The sequence below is a fragment of the Rana temporaria genome, chromosome 6, assembly GCF_905171775.1.
Source record: "Rana temporaria chromosome 6, aRanTem1.1, whole genome shotgun sequence".
NCBI lineage: Eukaryota > Metazoa > Chordata > Amphibia > Anura > Ranidae > Rana > Rana temporaria.
Window position 1 is genome coordinate 12817211 of NC_053494.1, and position 22791 is coordinate 12840001.

The window sequence follows — 22791 nt, forward strand, 5'->3', positions numbered from 1 at the left end:
TTCAAACTAAAAAGAAAAAAAAAAGTGAAATAAGATGATAATTCTATCTTAGGCTGCTTTCACTGGTGTTTCGGGGAAAAAAATGTCAAAATTAGAGTAGAATCAAATACAAAATAAGTTAGAATATGAAATAAATTTTTTTACTAGAATTTAACAGAATAGAAAATAATACAATAGAAGAGAATGGAATAGAATAGCATAGAAAAGAAGAGCATAGAAAGAACATCTTCCTATATTCAAATAGTTTTTTAAATTGATTTGAAAATAACTACCAAATCCGAATATACAAAATGAATTCCGAAAACTATTTGTTCTAACTTAATAAATAAGACAAAACAAAATGATTAAATTTACAAACAAACCTGAAATAAAATACATGTTTCCGTCATGCACAGCTCTTCTTCTTCATTTCCAAGCCAGACTATCATGTTGGTTTTTATAATATTTATTTTATTCTTTTGCAATTTTTGTTTTTTCAGACGAGAATAGAATCATTGTTGGGGAGATTCAGGGACCTCGTCGGTGGATTCATAGGGAGAAGGTTGCTCTGTATTGTTCAGTGTCTGATTGCTCTGAGGACACTCGGGTGATGTGGATGGTGGAACAAACAGATGGAAGAGTAGAGGAAATCTCCAACACTGGAAGAGATTCCCTGACAGACTCTGGTTACATGATATCTAAGGAGACAGAAAAGTCTGATAAAGAAGGACTGTTTAATATAACATCATTACTGACATTATTACCATCTGTGTCCAAACACCTGGGAGTTATTTTCACCTTCCAAATCACCTCTGATGGACAAACCAAGACCAAGAAATTCCAGGCAAAGTCTATATATGGTAAAATAACTGCCTATATTTATATAGATGTTTCTACCAACACTGCTTGTTGGAATGTCTCATTTATTAAAATGAATCTGTGGTCAGGCTATGGATATTCAAGTATTGCATATTCTTAACAAACAATAAGTGAGCTTTAAAACGAACCCTAACTTCTATAGACTCAGGTTTCGTGGCATAATTACTGTATATACTCGCGTATAAGCTGACCCAAATATAAGCCGAGGCACCTAATTTTACCACAAAAAATTGGGAAAACTTATTAACTGGAGTATAAGCCTAGGGTAGGAAATGCAGCAGCTACTGTAAGCGGAAAAGAGGGTTAACAATGCCCATTTGCAGCCTCAATGTGTCCATCTGCAGCCTCACTGTGCCCATCTGCAGCCTCACTGTGCCCATTTGCAGACTCACTGTGCCCATTTGCAGCCTCACTGTGCCCATTGCATGCCTCACTGTGCCGATCTGTATTCCTGATCTCCGTGTCATGCAGTCAGTCGGCGCCTCCTCCTCATCCTTGTGCATGATAGACAGAACACTCGGTTTCCCAGCAGTGAGTCAGTGTTCCGCCTATCACGGACGAGGATGAGGAGGAGGCGGGGCTTTGTTACACTGGACGGCCGCCGTCTGACTGCATGACACAGGGGCTGATCAGGCATGCAGATCGGAGAGACCTGAGTATAAGCCGAGGGGGGTATTTTCAGCACAAAAAAAAGTGCTGAAAAACTCGGTTTATACACGAGTATATACGGTAATCCTCAAAGCTCATAACAGATATGAGTTGGCTCTCCCGATTTTCTATGCAGCTCAGTTCTCCTTGCTTTTACATTCACTAAAGTCACACTTCACAAAATAAAATAAGTAATGAGGAAATTGGGCTTTAAACAGATCATTTCACATGAAAAACGAAAGATTACAGATCCTGGTGACATTTATCTTTTGTGAATTGAACATTTTTAGGCAAAAATAATCATGAGGTCAAACTAGTATTGGCGTTGTTATAACTCAATCGTGTTAATGAATCAAGCCTATTGAATGATTTTAATGTCTACTAATAGCCAAGCCGCAACTCGTGGAACCTGTGAAGACAAGTCTATGTGACAATGGAGATGTCCTCTGCTCTCTGAACCTCCAGAATTTTTACCCCAAACATTTGAAGCTCATCTGGAGATCAGGAGAAGATCAGCTGAAGTCCAAAGAGGAGTTTGAGAAGAAAAAGAATCATACATATAATGTGTGCAGTCATTGTACTGTCCCAGGAAAACTATTATTAGATCCCAACTTCACCCTCCATGTGACCTGGAGCCACAAATCTCTGGAGAAAGAACAATCACAAGTCCTGTCCTGGAGACGTCCGGGTAAGAGTTTACTTCTGGATCATAGCTTGGTTTTCATTTTCATCCAATGTGCATCAAATGAAGATGAGGCATATTAAACCTTCAGCAGCCGATTTATCACTTACTGAGTATGCAGCTTCAGAACAAAAGAAGAGAACTATGGACTCGGACTTTAGAGGCAATTTAGGACCACACGTGTTGTATACAAATATATATTTTATTTGTACACATTATTGTAAACAATGTAAAATGATTCGCAAGAGCAAAACACAAGGATTAAAAACATGCATTCACATATGAGTAGAATTTGAGCCACATCGGCCAAGTACTTTCAAAAAATGTTTGTTACGTAGTATTAGATGAGGGAGCCCCTGTGCTTCAACGTGTTTCGCTGGTCTACTTTATCAGGATACACAAAGGGATGGTACAGGAGAAAACAGGTTTCACCATATAAATAAAGATATACGTCATATTTCAGCATATCTTATTATAGCACATAGTGAAGAGTATACACATCATAGCTAATGTAATCAGCTGGATTTAAATTCACCTTGCCTGAATGTGAATATGCACGCATTAAAATGGATCTTCCTGGGCAGGCACAGAAGTAATAGGATAAGCCAGATGGTCTAAACCCCATGTATTTTAGTATAAGCAAAAAACTAAAAAGGTAAATTGAAAAAATAACCATAACTACTCCATACAACGCATGTGGTCCAAAATTACTTTTAACCGCTTGCCAACCAGCCGCCGCAGTTATACTGCAGCAGGTTGGCTGTGCAAATCGCCGTAGGTGTACCCCGGGCTCGCACGCAGCAATTTGTGATTATTATTATTATTATTATTAGTTAGTTATTATTTCAGATTTTCAAATGTTCGTGTTTTTGAATTTATCAGTTTCTGATTATACTAACTAGGTAAAATAATGACAGTTGTACAGCTAAATGTATTAAACAGAATCCAACATAGGCCTTTATGTTATTCTGATTATTTGGTTTTCAAAACTGGATGATAGTGTTGCTACAGTGTGATGTACATAGACTGTTGGAGAATATTTTGGGTTTATGATGTTAATAATCCATATATTGTTTTATACAGGTCTGTCCTGGTGCCCGGTGATTGAGGAGGTCCCCATACCCCATATACTAACAGAGCGACAGAACACTCTACAATACAACATCTCCGGATACTTCCCTGATGAGGTGACTGTGATCTGGTACAGGAAGGAGAAAGGAGCCCAGGAATATGTTCCTCTATCACAAGATAAGAAGTACCAGATCCCAGACATCCAGTCCCAAAGACAGTCCGATCTCACCTATTCCTGTACAGCCAGACTGCTCTTCATACCGACCGTGACAGATGGAGAATCGGAGATCATGTGTAGAGTGTCCCATCCCAGCCTGGAGAGACCCATAGAGAGAGGATCAGGACCTCTACAGGTGCAGGGTGAGTGATCTATGGTTTATGGCAATTATATATATATTACATACAAAGAAGACAATAGTAAAGCGCTTCATACATATAACAAAATAATCAAATACAAAAATGAGAGAAATGTGCATCAAAAACAACATGTGTCCAATTTTGTAATTAAGTCCCATTTATAATCCAATCTCACTGTGAAACGAATTCAGATAAAACGTAGTGAAAAGTGTATTAATAATCAGATAAGTGTCCCATCTTGTGACAGATATCGGTCTGAATCGCATTGAAATTGGAGTTTATATGGGACTCTGTCACAAGATTGGACACTTATTTGATTATTAATGCACTTTTATGGTCACTAGATGGAGTCAAATATTACAAACAATGGGGTGGATTCAGCAAGCAATTACGCCTGCTTATCCATAGATACGCAGCGTAATTGCTAAGTAGCGCCGGCGTATCAACTTTCTGTATTCAGAAAGCTCGATACGCCGACTGTAGCCTAAGATATGACTGGCATAAGGCTCTTATGCCGTCGTATCTTAGGCTGCATTCTTACGCTGGCCGCTAGGTGGCATTCCCGTAGTGGTCAGCGTTGAGTATGCAAATTACATACTCACGCCGATTCACAAACGTACGCGCGCCCGGTGTTCGAGTTTTACGTTGTTTGCGTTCGTCGCTTTCTGCGTAAGGCTGCTCCTGCTATTAGGAGGCACAGCCAATGGTAAGTATACACGTCGTTCCCGCGTTGCGATTTTCGAAATTTACGTTGTTTGCGTAAGTGAATCGTGAATGGCGCTGGACGCCATTTACGTTCACGTCGAAGCAAATGACGTCCTTGCGACGTCATTTACCGCAATGCACGTCGGGAAATGTTTCCGACGGAGCATGTGCAGTACGTTCGGCGCGGGAACGCGCCTAATTTAAATGATCCACGCCCCCTACGGGATCATTTAAATTACGCGCGCTTACGCTGGCCACTTTTACGAAACGCCCCCGCAAATGCTTTGTGAATGAAGCGTGGCTCAAGTAATTTATGGAGGCGTAGCGTAAAAATGGTACGCTGCGCCGCCGTAGTAGTGCGCTCCCCTACTTGAATCTACCTCAATATGGGGAACATTCATTCTGCCTGTACAAATGCTTAAAGGGGAGTTCCCCCGACGAAAATACATCCATACTGTACATACACGCTGCAGCTGCTGACTTTTAATATTAGCATACTTGCCCGTCCTGGAATCCAGTGATGCCAGCACCCCAGACGCTGTTTCCATCAGCTCTCAGGTGCTGCCACCACCATTCGTAGTAAGGGAATCCGGCAGTGAAGCCTTTCGGCTACCCAGCTGGTTCCCTACTGTGCATGTGCTTTCTGAATAGCCTGGTGGCGGAGGAAGGAGGAGGGGGGGCAAACTTTCAAGTGATCTACCTTCAGCGAGATCAAAAAACAGGTACCCACTGCCCCCTCCCCCTGAAAGGTTCCAAATGTAGGACCAGAGGGGGGGGGGGGGGGGTATTGATAAGCAGAGCTTCCACTTTTGGGTGGAACTCCGCTTTAAAATTGGTTGTAAAACCTTGATGTGTTTTTTACCACTGCACAGAGCAGGTAAGTATAACATGTTTGTTATAAAAAAATAAAATATTAAGTTATCTTTAATGTTAGGGCCCTTTCACACGTACGGATCCCATGAGGATCCATTCCTTTCTCATCCACTTGCTCAGCGGGGATCGCTCCGTTGATCCCCGCTGAGCTGGCAGATGACAGGGCGATAACCACACACTGTGCAGGGACCGCCCTGTCAGATGCCCGCTCTCCTCTATGGGGGATCGGATGAACAAGGACCGTATGTCCGTGTTCATCCGATCCACAGACGGATGGAAAAATAGGATTTTCCTCCGTCTGCAGAATGGGACCATAGTGGGGACCGATGAGATCAGTAGTCAGTGGATGTTCATCCTCTGACCCCCGCTATCCCATAGGGATACATGTATGTCCGTATTTCATCCGAAAACGGATGGATGATAAATGGACATACGGTCCGCAGGTGTGAAAGGGGCCTTACTTTAAGGCTGCATTCACACCTCAGCGTAGCGTTTTGCAGCGTTTTTTTACCACGTTTTGCCACGACAAAAAGCAGCGTTTTTTACCGCATTTTGCCACGACAAAACGCAGCGTTTTTTACCGCGATTTGCCGCGACAAAACGCTGCGTTTTTTACCGCAATTTTTTATAGGTCTAGGGTCACCAATGTAAAACGCCCAAACGCCCAAATTTGAGCGACAAAAAAGGGTCCAGAACTTGTTTGGGCTTCAGGCGTTCGGCGTCAGGCGTTTTGTAGTGGAGATGTGAACCATCTCCATAGAGAATAATGTATTTTTTCCCCTCTAGTGTTTTGGGGCGTCGCGCTTCAGGCGACAAAACGCTCAGGTGTGAATGCAGCCTAAGACATTAGCAAATTCTTTGTACATATACCCCAAGTGTTGATTATGAATTTAGTACACTTTTATTTCACTATTTTATTTTTTTATGTAATTGTCTTTTCAGCGAAACCAAAGGCGAGGAAGCCAATAAAAGCCTCTCTGGGCACTGGGGAGGTAATATTCTTTTATACATTGGAGAACTTCTATCCCAAACACATCCAGGTTGATTGGTGTTACTGGTCAGGAGAGAAGCTGGAAGAACGCTGCCCATCGAAGGAGAAATATAAAGATAATTTAACTAAAACATTCAGTGTTAGCAGTAGATGTACCATCCCTGAGAATCTCTTACACCACCCGGACTTCAGAGTAAGATTCACCTGGAGACTCGAGTCCATGGATGAGAAGGAATACAAGGAATTCTCTATAAGAGATAAAGGTAAGAGAAATAAGTTTGTATTTTTTAAAACTTAATACATTTCCCACATAAAGACTCACCACAAATTGGAGGAACACCCCTCTATCACAGGGATGCCCAACCTTTTGAAGAACGAGAGCAACTTAAGTGACTGGGTAACAGGTCGCAGGCCACAATAAGTGGAGCGGACAGAAGACCCCTGTCCGCGCTGTATATGCAGAGCGGACACGGACACTGCCCACTCTACTCTGTGGGTCCTCCCATTCGATCCAACCAGATGGAAGTGGACGGATACCCTTCTGTTTTTTTTTTTTTCGTGGTCTGATTGGAGGAATGTGGGTGCAAATGGACACAAGTCCGTTTACATCTGCCGCTCCATAGAGGTGAATGAAGGGTCCACGTGGATTGAACCGATCATGTGAAACGGGCCTAAGGCTGCTTTCACACTGATGTGCAGCAGTTTACCTACACTGCGGGTGCAGCGCAGTGCACCTGTGGCTTTCCTGCAGGTTAGCTGCACTTTGCCATCAATGTCTATTATATCCTGCAGGTGTGGCGCACTTTCTGAAAGCACAGATAAAAACAGAAGTCTATGGCTCAGTGCAGGTAACCCAGAGGTGCACTGCCCTCCACCTGCGGATCAGTTTGAAAGCAGCCCAGTAACCACTGCAGAACACATATGCCCATATATACACTGTGATTTTAGTAATAAACTCACCTTTAATTCCAGTCTTCCATTCAGGTATCGCCGGCTGTTGCTGTCCCAGGCAGAATGCATTTGGTATCACTCCGCTTGTGACTTGCTTCCTCTACTGCTGGCTTCATTCAAAACACTGGAATGGCGGGTCAACAATCCGCAATCTGGGTTTGAGAACCTTCTATCCCAAAACAGGAGGTCGCGGCAACGCTGTATCCTGGCCTAGGCCAACAAGGCACAGGCCTAGGGCAGCACTTTGCAGGGGGGCAGCACGGAAAGGGTCCCTGCCGGTTTGTGCTACACTGTTAGTGTAAGGCAAGCTGCTTCTAATTTTGACTGTCCTATTATCCTGGACCACAAACCTTCCTCACTGTGCTATATATTTTCTGTTGCACCATTGGCATGTTTATATCTTCTTAGTCCTCTCCATAAAATTATCCGAAATTTGTGCTTAACGTATAGGCAACCCTTTTTTATTTCCAGTTTGGATAGAGTAAGGGAAGGTTATAAAAAAGTGGGTAACTAAAGTGCTAGCCAACAGTGAAAAATAATGAGTGACCAGTGAAAACCAAAATGCTGGGAAGGTTATAGCCCCTGTCAGTTAATTTTTTGTGTACAGTCAGCCACCAAGCCCACCTGTCCCCAACTGGGTCACCCCCCCCCCCCCCCCCCCCCCAGTCGGTCAGTTAGTTGGCCACCCAGCCACAACACTTACCTGGGCAGCCGGCTAGCTTCCCCTGTGACTCCTCTCCTCGTGCCGCTGAGCCAGCAGATGACAGGGCGGTCCCCACACACTTTGCAGAGATCGCCCTGTCAGATCTCCACTCTCCTCTATGGGGGGATCGGATTAACACGGACCGTCTGTCTGTGTTCATCCGATCCGATCCACAGACGGATGGAAAAATAGGATTTTCCTCCGTCTGCAGAATGGGACCATAGCGGGGACCGATGAGATCAGATGTCAGCGGATGTTCATCCGCTGACCCCCGCTATCCCCCGCTATCCCAGGGATACATGTATGTCCGTATTTAATTCGAAAACGGATGGATGAAAAACGTTGGATAGAGTAAGGGAAGTGGGAATGGGTGCCTGTCACAGGCGGAGGGAGGAGAGGAAATCAGCACTTTCTGAACCAGAATTGTACAATATTCGGAAAGTAGACATCCACTTCAGACCTCCCCTTCTGTATGTTTCTGTTCTCCTATGTTAATCCTGTGAGTGCAGCACATGGTGTATAACTCGGTTTTATTTTTGATTTGTGTAGATTTTCCCTGGAGGCCACAGGTGGAGATGTCAGTCCCGCCCCTGAGGAGCAGTGAAGAAGCCACCATACAGTGCACAGTAACAAAATACTTCCCAAATGCTGTGAATGTGTTGTGGTTCAGAAAGCACACGCAATCCAGAGAAATGTGTCCGGTGTCTTCAGATGGGATATACAGAATTATGAATATTTCACTAGAGAGACAGAATGATAAGTCCTATGGATGTAGATCATGTGTGACCTTCTACCCCTCTCTGGAGAGAGATCAGGGTGTGGAATATATCTGCAGGGTGGAACATCCCAGTCTGGAACAGCCAATAGAGAAAAGTACAGGAGCTCTGCAAGTCACCGGTGAGTACCACACACATTACAATAAGTGAGTGGGCAGTTTATTACTGGTGTAGAGAAGCTCATTCCCTGCATTATACCCCATGGCATCCATGTCTTTGTGTAGGTTGGTGTCCTCTGTAGTACTGAGTTGTACCTTGAGAAGAAAAGGTTTTTACTGACACATTTTTCTGTATCCTGTCTTAGGCCTCGTACACACGACCGAACATTTGCGGCGGACATGTCCGACCGTGTGTAGGGCCTAGCGGACAGGTTTCCAGCGGACAAAAGTTTCTTAGCATTCTAAGAAACTTGTCCGGTGGAAACCTGTCCATCGGACCGAAATCCCCCGCATGCGTCGAAGTGATTCGTCGCATGCGTGGAAGCATTGAACTTCCTGGTTCCCGCACGTCGCCGCGTCATCGTCGCCGCCACGTCACCGCGTTTTCTGTCCGCGGGGAATTTGGTCTGATGGTGTGTACACACATCAGACCAAAACCTCCCAGCAGACATGTCCGATGAAAACGGTCCTAACGTTTTCATCGGACATGTCTGGTCGTGTGTACAGGGCCTCATTGTTCTAACAATAGTAAAGAACAAAATTGGCTGTATTGTAGCCTACCAGTCCTTAGATGTTGTGACTGCATTGGATTTCTTAATTTTTTTCCCCTTGTTTTGGTTTCATGCCTACGCTTTTTTATCCACAGCATTTATGTGGGGGGGAGGGGGGGCATGGTTGTCACCATAGGCGTGCGGAGCCTATTGCATTAGGGTGTGCACCTCAAATCTCTTACACATATTCGTGTGTGACATATTTACTGGCCTCTTCCCCACTATCCACCCTGAAACAATAGGGGGGGGGAGCAAGGGGGACCCGGCAGCAGAAAGAAGATGAACAGGGACAGGAGGGGTGGCGGCGGTGGCATATATTGGTATCGATCCCCTGTATATTGCTTCTGTGGCAGCTGAATGTCGGGGAGAGGAGGAGAAGCCTAATTTCAGCTGCTGCAGGAGAAAAATACAGATTGTTCCACTAAAGTCCACCCCCACTGCCTTTTACCTGTCACCTGCCCACGTTCAGGTAGATCGCGATTTATGGGTTGCCAACCACAGGATTAGGGTGTGCCCAGGCACACCTGGCTCACCCCTTGCGCACGCCTATGGTTGTCACCCAGGCTGGACTTTGCATTTCTCTGCTTTTGTTCCTCTCTATTAAATGGTGGAATCGGTGAGACTAGTAGTTTACAAAATAAAGGTAAAGTTCTTTGTGTCTTGCTCGAAGCTCTCAGATATTGACAAGGACATTGTGTTTCTGAAAATATCATCGGGTATTTTTTGTACTTGCTGAAAAATGAAAACAAATGCAGTCACCACATCTAAGAAGTGATAAGCTGCAATATATTAAAGTGGATGTAAACCTGAATTTATTTTTGTAATGAAGACTTCTACCTGGTACAGCAGAGGATGTCATTTCATCTGTGCCCAGTGTTGCCACGTAGAGTTAATTCAGCTCTGCGCAATCCTCGTGTCTTTTGGTAGTAAGGTAAAAACAACTCCCAGATAAGTTTGTGTCCCAGATAAGTTGGGCATGCTGAAATCATGTGGTGCCTTTCCTGAGTTTTGACTGGATGTTACTCAAAACCCAGGAATAGCAGTGTAGGAGAGTGTAGAGGTGGGCTGGGTGTATTGTGAGATCCCGACTCCGCCGACAGGAGCCCAAGGACAAAGACCCTTCTGGAAGGTCATCAAATGCTTCCCCAGAATTCACCACTGGCAGTAAACCTCTTCGTAATTTCTCAGGGGGACATACATTTTCATAACTCAGCAACATTGTTTCTTAGTACACTATCTGCTAAGGAACACTCCCCCTGCAACAGGCATAAGCAAATAGCACCCAGGTGCCCTGTCCAGCCCCATTGGCAGCATTCTGTCAAACTCTATGAGAGGGTGACAACTGCTGCTGCTGGGCGTTGCACCTAGCAGACATTTATGGCAGTATGGCAGGGACCTTTGCCCAGAACGCAAAAAGTCTAAAGGCATTCATCCCTGGGTGCATATTCTATTAAATGTTTGTACCACTAGGTGCACCATCCTGCCCTGTCCAGCCGCAACAGCTGTCAGCCTCTCATGGAGTTTAACATGCTGCCAGGAGTGAGGCTGGACCTGAAACACCCATTGCACATGGGGCCTTATTTAGCTGCAAAGAGAAATACTTGCCAGGAGAAGTGAAGAAAAAAACCTGCCAGTTACTATGTACCACTGCTGTTCAGTGGGGGCAGGGAGTTCTCAGCCTTGTGTAAGCTCCAACCAGTATAAGCTGTATGAGCAGGCGAGTATTTTATTCAGCCTTCTGATTTACCCTGCACTGGTTTCTCAGGCTCTGTATAGTAACAGTAATGTTAACATTTCATGCTCATGCTTTTAGAATACACTGAACTGTACTTAAAATGACTGTAACAGGTATCTTGTGTGACTTTGTTGTTACAGCCCCAGAGCAGCAGGAGCCATGTATACAGCACCCACAACTTCATTCTGGTGTTCCAGCTCCAGTGTCCCACCACCCATCTCCACAAGATGTGTCTGATATAATGGATCACCAAAATCATCCTAGTGTTCCAGCTCCAGTGTCCCGCAATCCATCTCCACAAGATGTGTCTGATATAGTGGATCACCAAAATCATCCTAGTGTTCCAGCTCCAGTGTCCCGCAATCCATCTCTACAAGATGTGTCTGATATAGTGGATCACCAAAATCATCCTAGTGTTCCAGCTCCAGTGTCCCGCAATCCATTTCCACAAGATGTGTCTGATATAATGGATCACCAACATCATCCTGGTGTTCCAGCTCCAGTGTCCCGCAATCCATCTCTACAAGATTTGTCTGATACAATGGATTACCAAAATTATCCTGGTGTTCCAGCACCGGAATCTCACCATCCAACTCCACAAGATGTGTCCAATACAATGGATCACCAACATCATCCTGGTGTTCCAGCACCGGAATCTCACCATCCAACTCCACAAGATGTGTCCAATACAATGGATCACCAACATCATCCTGGTGTTTCAGCACCAGAGCCTCACCAACATCATCCTAGTGTTCCAGCACCGGAATCTCACCATCCAACTCCACAGCATATGAATAATATGATGATTTACCATAATCAACCTAGTGTTCCAGCACCAGCCCCTCACCATCCAATGCCACACGATGTGTCTAATTTAATGGGTCACCCAAATCATAATGGTGCTCAAGCACCCGAGTCTCAACATTCACCTCAACAAGTTGTGTATAATAGAATGGACCACCAACATCAAACTGGTGCTCCACCATTAGGTCCCCCCCATCATCCTCCACAGGAAGTGTATAATATAATGTATCAACAAAATCATCCTGGAGTTCCAGCATCTGAGTCTCAACATCTATACCCACAAGATGTGTATAATATGACGGGTCACCCACACTATCCTAGTGGCCCAGCACCAGAGTCACTCCATCCACATCTAGAATATATTAATAAAATTGTGGGTCCTCAGATTACTCCAATATCACAGCAGCATTGCAGTCCACCCCCATGTGATGAAGATAAGGAGATGGAGGTCCAGGATATGTTTTCACAACATAATGTGGTTGAGCACAGAGAAGAGTCTGGTGAGTATAAATGATAGTGAGATGTCCACAGATCACCACTTGGCTACATACACAAGATTCCAGCTTGACAAGGCCACATTGGCATATTCAACTCTCCAACAGCATATTAGGCACATATAGGTTCCCATAAGCCTAGCATGCAGATGCCTGAGAGTGATAACCCATGGAGTCTGGTGACTACTAAGATATTCCACAACAAAACCTTCACTGTGCTTTAGAAGTCATTGCATTCATATTTTTGTGTTGATAGGCATTCTCTGAAGGGTAGAGATGAGTTGAGCCAGAGGATCCTGGCAGTGGTGTAGCGTGGGCTGCCAGCACCCGGGGCAAGGTATTGCACCCCCTAACTCATGGACCATTAGCCCTCCCTGAATTCCTTTCATCAGTCCATTACACAGAACAACTATCAAAGTCACACACATCATGGACACAAGTTGGGTAGGGAAGTAGGAACTAGGCTATCTAGGTGCCCGTTGCAACTTGGTCAAATTATAAATTATCATTTAGTAGCTAATGCAGACATGCCTAGGGTAACCACATTTCCAAACTACCATTCAGGGACACCCCCTTCCCAAAAATCAGCTTGTGCTGTAACGAATCACAGCACAGTGATTGGACACAAGAGGCGGGATTTATGATTTCTCCAATAACAAGCAGGGGACGGGGATTGTGCTCCTCCAGGGATTCCCTGGAGGAATTCCTGGATCCCTAGCAGCAATAGAGAGGACTCCAGCAGTCCACAACCAGCCTAAGCTAGGGATTATTTTTGGAGTAGGGGTTATATTGCAACCCTCCTGGAAAATCAGGGTAGGTCTTATTTTCGAGGTAGGTCTTATTTTCGGGGGAAACACGGTATACTGCATACAGCTATAAAAAGTATAGGTTAAAGGGGTTGTAAAGGTTTGTTTTTAATTTTCTAAATAGGTTCCTTTAAGCTCGTGCATTGTTGGTTCACTTACATTTTCCTTCAATTTCCCTTCTAAATTTTGTTTTTCTTTGTCTGAATTTCTCACTTCCTGTTTCTCCTCAGTAAGCTTGCCCCCATCATCTGAGCCATTCTGGCTGGGGGGTTAGTCAGTCAGAACAGCTTACTGAGGAGGAACAGTAAGTGAGAAATTCAGACAAAGAAAAAAATAATTTAGAAGGCAAATGGAAGGAAAAGGTAAGTGAACCAACAATGCACAAGCTTAAAGTAACCTATTTAGAAAATAAAAAACAAACCTTTACAACCCCTTTAACCTATACTTTTTATAGCTGTATGCAGTATACCGTGTTTCCCCCGAAAATAAGACCTACCTCGAAAATAAGACCTACCCTGATTTTCCAGGAGGGTTGCAATATAACCCCTACTCCAAAAATAATCCCTAGCTTAGGCTGGTTGTGGACTGCTGGAGTCCTCTCTATTGCTGCTAGAGGTTGTTTTTTTTTTTGCATTATATTCTGCTGTGGTGGGCAGGATTCTGGCAGTTTTCTGTTCACACTGGGGATTAAATTGCAAGCTCTACCCCAAAAATAAACCCTAGTGTGTTTTTGGTTGCAAAAATTAATATAAGACCTGGGCTTATTTTCAGGGAAACACGGTATTTACAATGTGTGTTTATTACAATGCCTTATAAACACCATCCTTGTTTTCCAGAACCCTTCCACTATCCATTTCCAGAGTCAGATGCGATGGATTTCTAACATCACCTTGGTTTCTACAGCAGAGTCTCACCATCCACCTCTGCAAATTGTGCCTTATATGATGAGTTGCCGATATCATCTTGGTGTTCCAGCACCAAAGTCTCACCATCCACCTCCATGGGATGTGCATAATATGAGTTACTAACATTATCTTGCTGTACCAGCACCAGAGACTCGCCATTTACCTTCACAAGATGACTCAGATATGATGGATTTTCTAAAATTGGCGTGGTGTTCCTGTACCAGAGCCTCACCACCCACCTCCACAAGATGTGTGTTATATGACGAGTTGCCGATATCATCCTGGTGTTCCCACACCACAGTCTCCTTATAGACCTCCACAAGATGATCCAGATATGATGGATTTCTAACTTTAAAAAATAAAATTATTTCCAATAATCCTCAGAATCCAATACAGCGCTATGTAAAAAGTTTGAACATTATCTTGGTGTTCCCACACTAGAGTCTCACCATCCACAAGATATGTATTATATAATGGATTACCATAATCACCGACATGAATGTGTGCACAAATATCATGGGGAAGAACCGTGAGAAGGAAAAAAGTTCTAATAATTGGTAGATTATGCAGCTGATTTATTATCTAAATCAAATAATTAAATGTGGAAAGATCTCAGTGAAATGTTTATATGTCTGTAAGGCTAAAAGTTAATTATTAAAGTGGTTGTAAACCCTCCTGGCATAGTAGCTCATTATGAATTACTTACCCGAGAACGAAGCCCTTGCAGCCTTCCTCGTCTCCCCCTCTGGCGGCGACATCTATCCGGGAGGTTATTTCCGGGTATCGCAACTCCGGCTCTGTGATTGGCCGGAGCCGCAATGACGTCTCAGCCACCTCTCTCATCCACCCCCCTCTTTCTCCCACCCCCTTTTTCTCTCTCCCACCCCCTCTCACTCCCCACTTTCTCTCCCCACCCCCTCACTCTACCTGACACTCCTGCTCACCGGAGAGAGAGAGGGGGGGAGTGGGAGAGAGGGGGGGAGTGGGAGAGAGAGAGGGGGGGAGAGAGGGGGGAGAGGGAGTGGGAGAGAGAGAGCGCGAGTGGGAGAGAGAGAGAAGGGGTGAGTTGGTAGAGAGAGCCGCAATGATGTCACTCCCGCACATGCGCGGGAGCCGCTGGCACAGTACATCTGAAGCAACGGGACATACGTGCCATTGCTTCAGTTGGCTTAAGTGCGCATGTGCCGCATGACGTCGGCACATGCAAATACAGGGATATCTCCTAAACCGTGCAGGTTTAGGAGATATCCAGTGCAGCTACAGGTAAGCCTAAATATAGGCTTGCCTGTAGTTTAAAGTGGTTGTAAAGGGTGTTCAATCACTTTAAATGCCAGTGGAGAGTCTTGTTAAAGGGGTTGTAAAGGAAAAAAAAATGTTTTCCCTAAATAGCTTCCTTTACCTTAGTGCAGTCCTCCTTCACTTACCTCATCCTTCCATTTTGCTTTTAAATGTCCTTATTTCTTCTGAGAAATCCTCACTTCCTGTTCTTCTGTCTGTAACTCCACACAGTAATGCAAGGCTTTCTTCCTGGTGTGGAGAAAGCCTCTTGAGGGGGAGGGGGTGAGCAGGAGTGTCAGAATGCCTACTAACACACAGCTTATTTTCTCTATCTGCAAAGTAGAGAGTGTCCTGACTTTCCTGCTCGCCCCCTCCCCCCTCAAGAGGCTTTCTCCACTCCAGGGAGAAAGCCTTGCATTACTGTGTGAAGTTACAGACAGAAGAATATTTAGCTACATACATATATATATAAAGGTGTATACAGTAGAGACATTTTAACCACTTCAGTCCGGAAGAATTGGCTGGCTAATGACCGGGCCATTTTTTGCGATACGGCACTGCATTACTTTAACTGACAATTGCGCGATCGTGCGACGTGGTTCCCCACAAATAGAGCTTTCTTTTGGTGGGATTTGATCACCTCTGCGGTTTTTATTTTTTGCACTATAAACACAAAATGGGTGACAATTTTGAAAAAAAGCAATATTTTTTACTTTTTGCTATAATAAATATCCTCCAAAAATATATAAAAAATAAAAAATGTCTTTCTCAGTTTGGAACCAATGATGGCCCTGAAATTTTGTTAGCAGCTGGGGGGGGGGGGGGGGGGCTTCAGTTGTAAGTCATGTCATGTGTATGGGAAGTGAGTTGTCCTGCTTACAAGCTTCCTCATCTATAGACTTTTGGATCACCACTTGTATGCTTGTATAAATATGTTCAGTCTCTTGGTTAAAACTTCACGCAGATTAAGCTTTATGTAACCAACAAAAGGACCACCAAGATGAACCCCAAGTGGTCAATGTCTCCAAGGCGTTGCATTTTGGCTCTGTGCTTTGTGCAATTAGCATTATGTAATTTTATTATGTTGTCACTTTTATACTGTGAAAACCAATCATTTTATAATAAATAACCTGAATGTAATCAATAACAGTTTTTTTTAATAAAAAAAAAAATCTTTTCTTTTTATTGAACATATAGGGCTAGATTCAGGTAGATTTAGAAAGGCGCAGCGTATCAGAGATACGCTACGCCGCCGTATCTTACCTGGCTCTAAGTCGAATCCAGGAAGATTTCGCGCCATAAGTTACGGCGGCGTAGTGTATTTCTCGGCGCGTAATTCAAATCGGCGGGTAGGGGGCGTGATTCATTTAAATGAAGCGCGTCCCCGCGCCGATTGAACTGTGCATGCTCCGTTTTGAAATTTCCCGCCGTGCTTTGCGCGAAATGACGTCGCAACAACGTCATTTTTTTAACTTAGACGTGACTTACGTCCATCCCTATTCACGGACGACTTACGCAAAAAAAAAAAAAAATTCTAAATTCGACGCGGGAACGACGGCCATACTTTAACATGGCAAGTCTATCTATACCACAAAATAGCAGCTTTAACTATATGCCGGAAAAAGCCGACTAGAGACGACGTAAGAGAATGCGACGACCGCGTGTACGTTCGTGGGTCGTCGGAAAAAGCTAATTTGCATACCCGACGCTGAAAACAACGCAAACTCCACCCAGCGGACGCCAAAGTATTGCATCTAAGATCCGAAGGCGTACGAGGACGTATACCTGTCGGATCTAACTCAAATGCCGTCGTATCTTGGTTTGAGGATTTAAACTAAAGATACGACGCGGGAAATTAGAAAATATGCCGGAGTATCAGTAGATACGCCGGCATACTCGCTCTGTGAATCTGGCCCATAGAATTTTGTGGGATGTGGACACAAACCTTAAAGGGGTTGTAGGGGTACATTTTTTCCCCTAAATAGTTTCCTTTACCTTAGTGCAGTCCTCCTTCACTTACCTCATCCTTCCATTTTACTTTTAAATGTCCTTATTTCTTCTGAGAAATCCTCACTTCCTGTTCTTCTGTCTGTAACTCCACACAGTAATGCAAGGCTTTCTCCCTGGTGTGGAGTGTCGTGCTCGCCCCCTCCCATGGACTGCAGGAGAGTCAGGACGCCCACTAACACACAGCTCCTTTCTCTATCTGCAACGTAGAGAGCGGCATGACTCTCCTGTAGTGAGAGGGGGCGAGCACGACACTCCACACCAGGAAGAAAGCCTTGCATTACTGTGTGGAGTTACAGGCAGAAGAACAGGAAGTGAGGATTTCTCAGAAGAAATAAGGACATTTAAAAGCAAAATGGAAGGATGAGGTAAGTGAAGGAGGACTGCACTAAGGTAAGGTAAAAAAAATACCTTTACAACCCCTTTAGTATATCTATATGTTGTATGGAATGGGTTAAACCCTTGTTGATTTGCATCTGTGTCCCCTTGGGGAGATTTCCCTTCACTCCCGTCCTGTAGACAGAACAGGTAGTAAATGGAAAACTCTCCAAAGTGAAGGAAAGTCCCTCATAGACAGCAGTTAACAGAACAAGTGTCCCTGGTGAAAAAAATCCCCAGCTCAAAATTTCTGTTCCCATGACAATGGTCACCAGGAAGGATCGGAGGATCTCCCCAGCAGGACTACAGAGGTCAATAAAAACCTGAGAGATGTTCTCATTCTTCCCTATTTTTTCCCATAACGGAAAAATTGTTTTAGATACGCTTTGAAATGGACCTCAACGCAAATGTTAAATCACAGATAAGTTAAAGGTTTTCCTGGAAAGTGAAAGCTGAACTTCAGGAATTCAACTCTTTTATAAAAAGTGAAGGCACACTATGAGTTAAGTCCAATGAGGTGCATAATATCTCTTGTACTTATCTCTACTAATAACATCTGACAGGTTTCTAGAACTCTCAAAAGACAGCTATCGTTGTAGTTCCAGGAGCCCAATCCTGGATGCTGTGGTCTCAGCTCCTTCAGCAGTAGAGTCGCTTCAGCTGCTATGCCCACCCCTCCTCCTGCCCAATCACAAAAGTCTTTGTATTATTCATTCACAAAATAAAAAGGCTTCTGTGAATGGGCAGCAGATGGGAGGGGTGGTCTTAACTTCTCTCCTCTCAGATCCCAGAGTGTAAATAACAGAGATAAGTCCAGGAGGTGTCATGCACCTGGTTAGACTTAACTCATAGTGTGCCTACACTTTTTACAAAGCAGCTGAATTCCTGGAAATCAAATTTAATAGAAGGATTGAAATACGTATCTTAGTGGAGAAAATGCTGCTTTTGCCTCTTGTCAATGCTGGTTAGGTGACCAAAGGACTAAGAACTATGCATTTAGAACCATATGCTTGAGTGTAGGAAAAGACCAGTGGTCTTCCTTTTCTGAAATAAAATGTAAATGTAGGGAGCCTAAAGCAGCAATTTCTTCCTGAAGGGTGAATGTTTTGATCCTTTATTACTTTATATTACTTTACATTCATTCTAGGTTGGCTTCAGCTGTAAGTCATGTCATGTGTATGGGAAGCGAGTAGTCCTGCTTACAAGCTTCCTCATCTTAAGTAGGGCATATAGTCACCATAAGGATGGCAACAACTGGGCTTACCTTACTAATGAACTTACTAATTGAACCAGATCCTTGTCTTGTATAAGATAATGAGTAATATATTTTGCCCCCCCCCCCCCCCACACACACATACACAAACTCCTGAAAGCCTCATCTGCCCACCACTAGTGATGAACCAAGGTTTTATGAAGGTGTCAGATGATGTTGGGGCTTTTTGTCCTACGGAGACACATACTGTATCTGCCTGTTTTTTACAAGTAGGCCAGTTCCGCTTGTCTGAGAATTAGATATGCATTCTTCCCCCTTTACTGGGGTTTTTTGTCCTCGATGACTGAAGAGTCACATGGGAGGAAGAGAAAATAATTAATAGAACAGAGGAAGGACACATCAGAAAACCCAGCATTGAATGCCGAGAATGTTGGTACAACTGTACATGCCATGAATGAGAAACAAGAGAACTGAAAGAAACAGAAATATTTACAGAGAGGTAGACAGCTAGTCTGGTATATAATACATTAGGCTATGCTATAGTGCAAAGTTGTATAGGAAACTAAGGGCCAGATTCACATACAAATGCGTTACGCTGCGGCGGCGTAACGTATCCCATTTACGTTACACCGCCGCGAGTTTACAGCGTAAGTGCTTGATTCACAAAGCACTTACCTGTAAACTTGCAGCGGCGTAGCGTAAATCCGCCCGGCGCAAGCCCGCCTAATTCAAATGGGGCGGGGACCATTTAAATTAGGCGCGTTCCCGCGCCGAACGTACTGCGCATGCTCCGTCCCTAACATTTCCCGACGTGCATTGCGCTAAATGACGTCGACGTTAACGTAAATGGCGTCCAGCGCCATTCACCGATGACTTACGCAAACTACGTGAAATTCAAAATTTCGATGCAGGAACAACAGCCATACTTAACATTGGCTAGGCCACCTAGAGGGCACCCTTAGTTTTACGCCGCGTATCTCTATGGAAACGACGTAAATTTAGAGCGACGGGCAAAGCGGAAGTTTGTGAATCGGCATAAGTAGTCATTTGCATATTCTACGCCGACCGCAATGGAATCGCCACCTAGCGGCCGGCCTAGAATTGTATCCTAAGATCCGACGGTGTAAGTCGATTACACCTGTCGGATCTTAGGGCTAGCTATGCGTAACTGATTCTATGAATCCGGCGCATAGATACGACAATCGTATCTCAGAGATACACCGTCGTATCTCTTTTGTGAATCTGGCCCTAAATTCCTCCGCACTGTAATGTAAAGGGGCACTGTGATATAAAAGGACTACCCTCATTGGCATGCAAGGCATATTGCATTAGGCTGGGTTCACACTGATACTACAGGACAGTCATCCGACTTTCATCCTACTTTGCTCTGCGACATCAGTCCTACATCCATCCGACTTTCATGAATAGGATACTACTTTGCTCTGACTTTGTGATAGTATGACTTGTCCTTTGACCAATCAAAACAATCCCAGAGTGAGATAAATTCCTTTTACTGCTGCTGTAATCGCAATGTCGGATGCCACAAGTCGGATGGTAAGGACAAGGGTCCTACTTTGATCCTACTTCAATGATATTCAATGGAGTGAAGTAGGATTAAAGTCGGACCAAAGTAGTACAGGGAGTATTTTCAAAGTCGGACCGACCAGTTAAGACGGCTCTCATAGGGAAACATTGATTTTCACGCGTCATGCGACATGGGCTCCTAACGTCGGAGCGTTTGTCGGACACGTGTGAACCCGGCCTCAGGCTGGGTTCACACTGATACTACACGACAGTGATACGACTTTGAGGCCGGGTTCACACTTGTCCGACAAACGCTCTGACATTAGGAGCTCATGTCGCATGACGTGTGAAAATCAATGTTTCCCTATGAGAGCCGTCTTAAAGCGGAGGTTCACCCTAAAAATCATCTATATACCATTACATCCAGAATACTGCTGACATCTACAGTATGCTGGTATTTTTTTTGCTGTACTTTCTGTCTTATAGTTCTTTTCATCCGGCTCCGAGTTCTTACTCCCGCGGGGAGTAGGTGTTCCTATGAAGAGGCGTAGTTGATTGACGTGCAGGTAAGGCGCGTCACGCATTCCGAAAATAGACGAACTAGGGCTCAGTTCTATACGGCGCTATACGGCGCCTGCGCCTGCCGTGTAGAGCTGACTGCGCAGGCGCCGTATAAAGCCGAGTCATAGTTCGTCTATTTTCGAAACGCGTGACGCGCCTTACCCGCACGTCAATCATCTACGCATCTTCATAAGAATGCCTACTCCACGTGGCAGTGAGAACCCGGAAGCCGGGTGAAAAGAACTATAAGAAGGTATGTACAGCGGGAAAAAAAAAATACCAGCATACTGTAGATGTCAGCAGTATGCTGGATGCAACGATATATAATTGTTTTAGGGGGAACCTCCGCTTTAACTGGTACAACACAAGTCGGTCCGACTTTGAAAAAAGTTCCTGCACTACTTTGGTCCGACTTTGATGCTACTTCAGCCCATAGAATATCATTGAAGTCGGACCAAAGTAGGATCCTTGGGCCAGATTCACAGAAAAAGTACGCCAGAGTATCTGCTGATACTCCGGCGTACTTTCAAATTTGCAGCGTCGTATCTTTATTTGTAATTCACAAACAAAGATACGACGGCTTTTGGCTAAGATCCGACAGGCGTACGGCTTCGTACGCCTTTGGATCTTAGGCTGCAATACTTCGGCGACCGCTGGGTGTAGTTCGAGTCGTTTTCCGCGTCGGGTATGCAAATTAGCTGATTACGGCGATCCACGAAGGTACGCGAGTTCGTCGCATTCTCTTACGTCGTCGCTAGTCGGTTTTTCCCGTCGCAATCTTAAGCCTGCTATTTCATGGCTTAGATTTAGACCAGCCATGTTAAAGTATGACCGTCGTTCCCGCATTGAATTTAAAATTTTTTTTTTTTTGCGTAAGACGTCCGGGAATACGAAAGTACGTTACGCACGTCGCTGTTCAAAAAACACGTCGGGGCGCCGTAATTTCGCACAAAGCACGGCGGGAAATTTCCAAACGGAGCATGCGCAGAACGTTCGGCGCGGTAACGTGCCTAATTTAAATGGTACACGCCCCATTTGAATTAGGCGGGCCTGCGCCGGACGGCTTTACGCTACGCCGCCGCAAGTTTACAGGCAAGTGCTTTGTGAATCAGGCACTTATGCCGAAAACTTGTGGCGGCGTAACATAAAGGGGATACATTATGCCGCCGTAATTATTCGTGAATCTGGCCCCTTGTCCTTACCATCCGACTTGTGGCATCCGACATTGCGATTAAAGAAGCAGTAAAAGTAATTTTTCTCACACTGGGATTGTTTTGATTGGTCAAAGGAAAAGTCAGACTATCACAAACTTTTTTGTCCACAGCAAATTGTGTTTTTCGTTTCATACACTTCAATGTAAACACAGCAAAAATGCATCAAAAATGCAGTGCTTGCGTTTTTGTGGCTTTCTCCTGCATGACAACGCATATCTCAAAAATGCAAAAAGCACCAAAAATGCATTAAAAACATGTCAAAAATGCATGCCAAAAAAACTCAACCACAACCTACTTAGTTGTGTACCTAACCTTAAATGTCAACCACCTCACACCCCAAGTAAGAGTATAGCGGCAGTGCTGGACCACATACCTAGTACGTTATCCAGAACTTTAGGGCCCCTTTCACATCAGTGGCAGTATAGCGCCGCTAAAAATAGGTTAATAATAGGTTAATACCGCCCGCAATGCGCCTCTGCGGGCGGTATTACCGCAGTTTCCCATTGTTTTAAATGGGAAGGAGCAGTATACATACCGCTCCTCTCACC

At 44.4% G+C, this 22791-nt stretch overlaps 1 protein-coding gene across 1 annotated transcript in view; it reads left to right on the forward strand.

The window, feature by feature from the left end:
* LOC120943117 overlaps nucleotides 1–14743 on the forward strand; it is a 57103-nt gene extending 42360 nt beyond the window's left edge. Inside the window, exons 14-20 of the mRNA XM_040356238.1 lie at nucleotides 480–839; nucleotides 1895–2194; nucleotides 3272–3619; nucleotides 6137–6448; nucleotides 8389–8736; nucleotides 11200–12363; nucleotides 14000–14743. Coding sequence (XP_040212172.1) covers nucleotides 480–839; nucleotides 1895–2194; nucleotides 3272–3619; nucleotides 6137–6448; nucleotides 8389–8736; nucleotides 11200–12363; nucleotides 14000–14046 — 2879 coding nt within the window. The 3' untranslated portion in view covers nucleotides 14047–14743. The remainder of the gene's footprint in view (nucleotides 1–479; nucleotides 840–1894; nucleotides 2195–3271; nucleotides 3620–6136; nucleotides 6449–8388; nucleotides 8737–11199; nucleotides 12364–13999) is intronic.
* Nucleotides 14744–22791: the final 8048 nt, after the last annotated feature.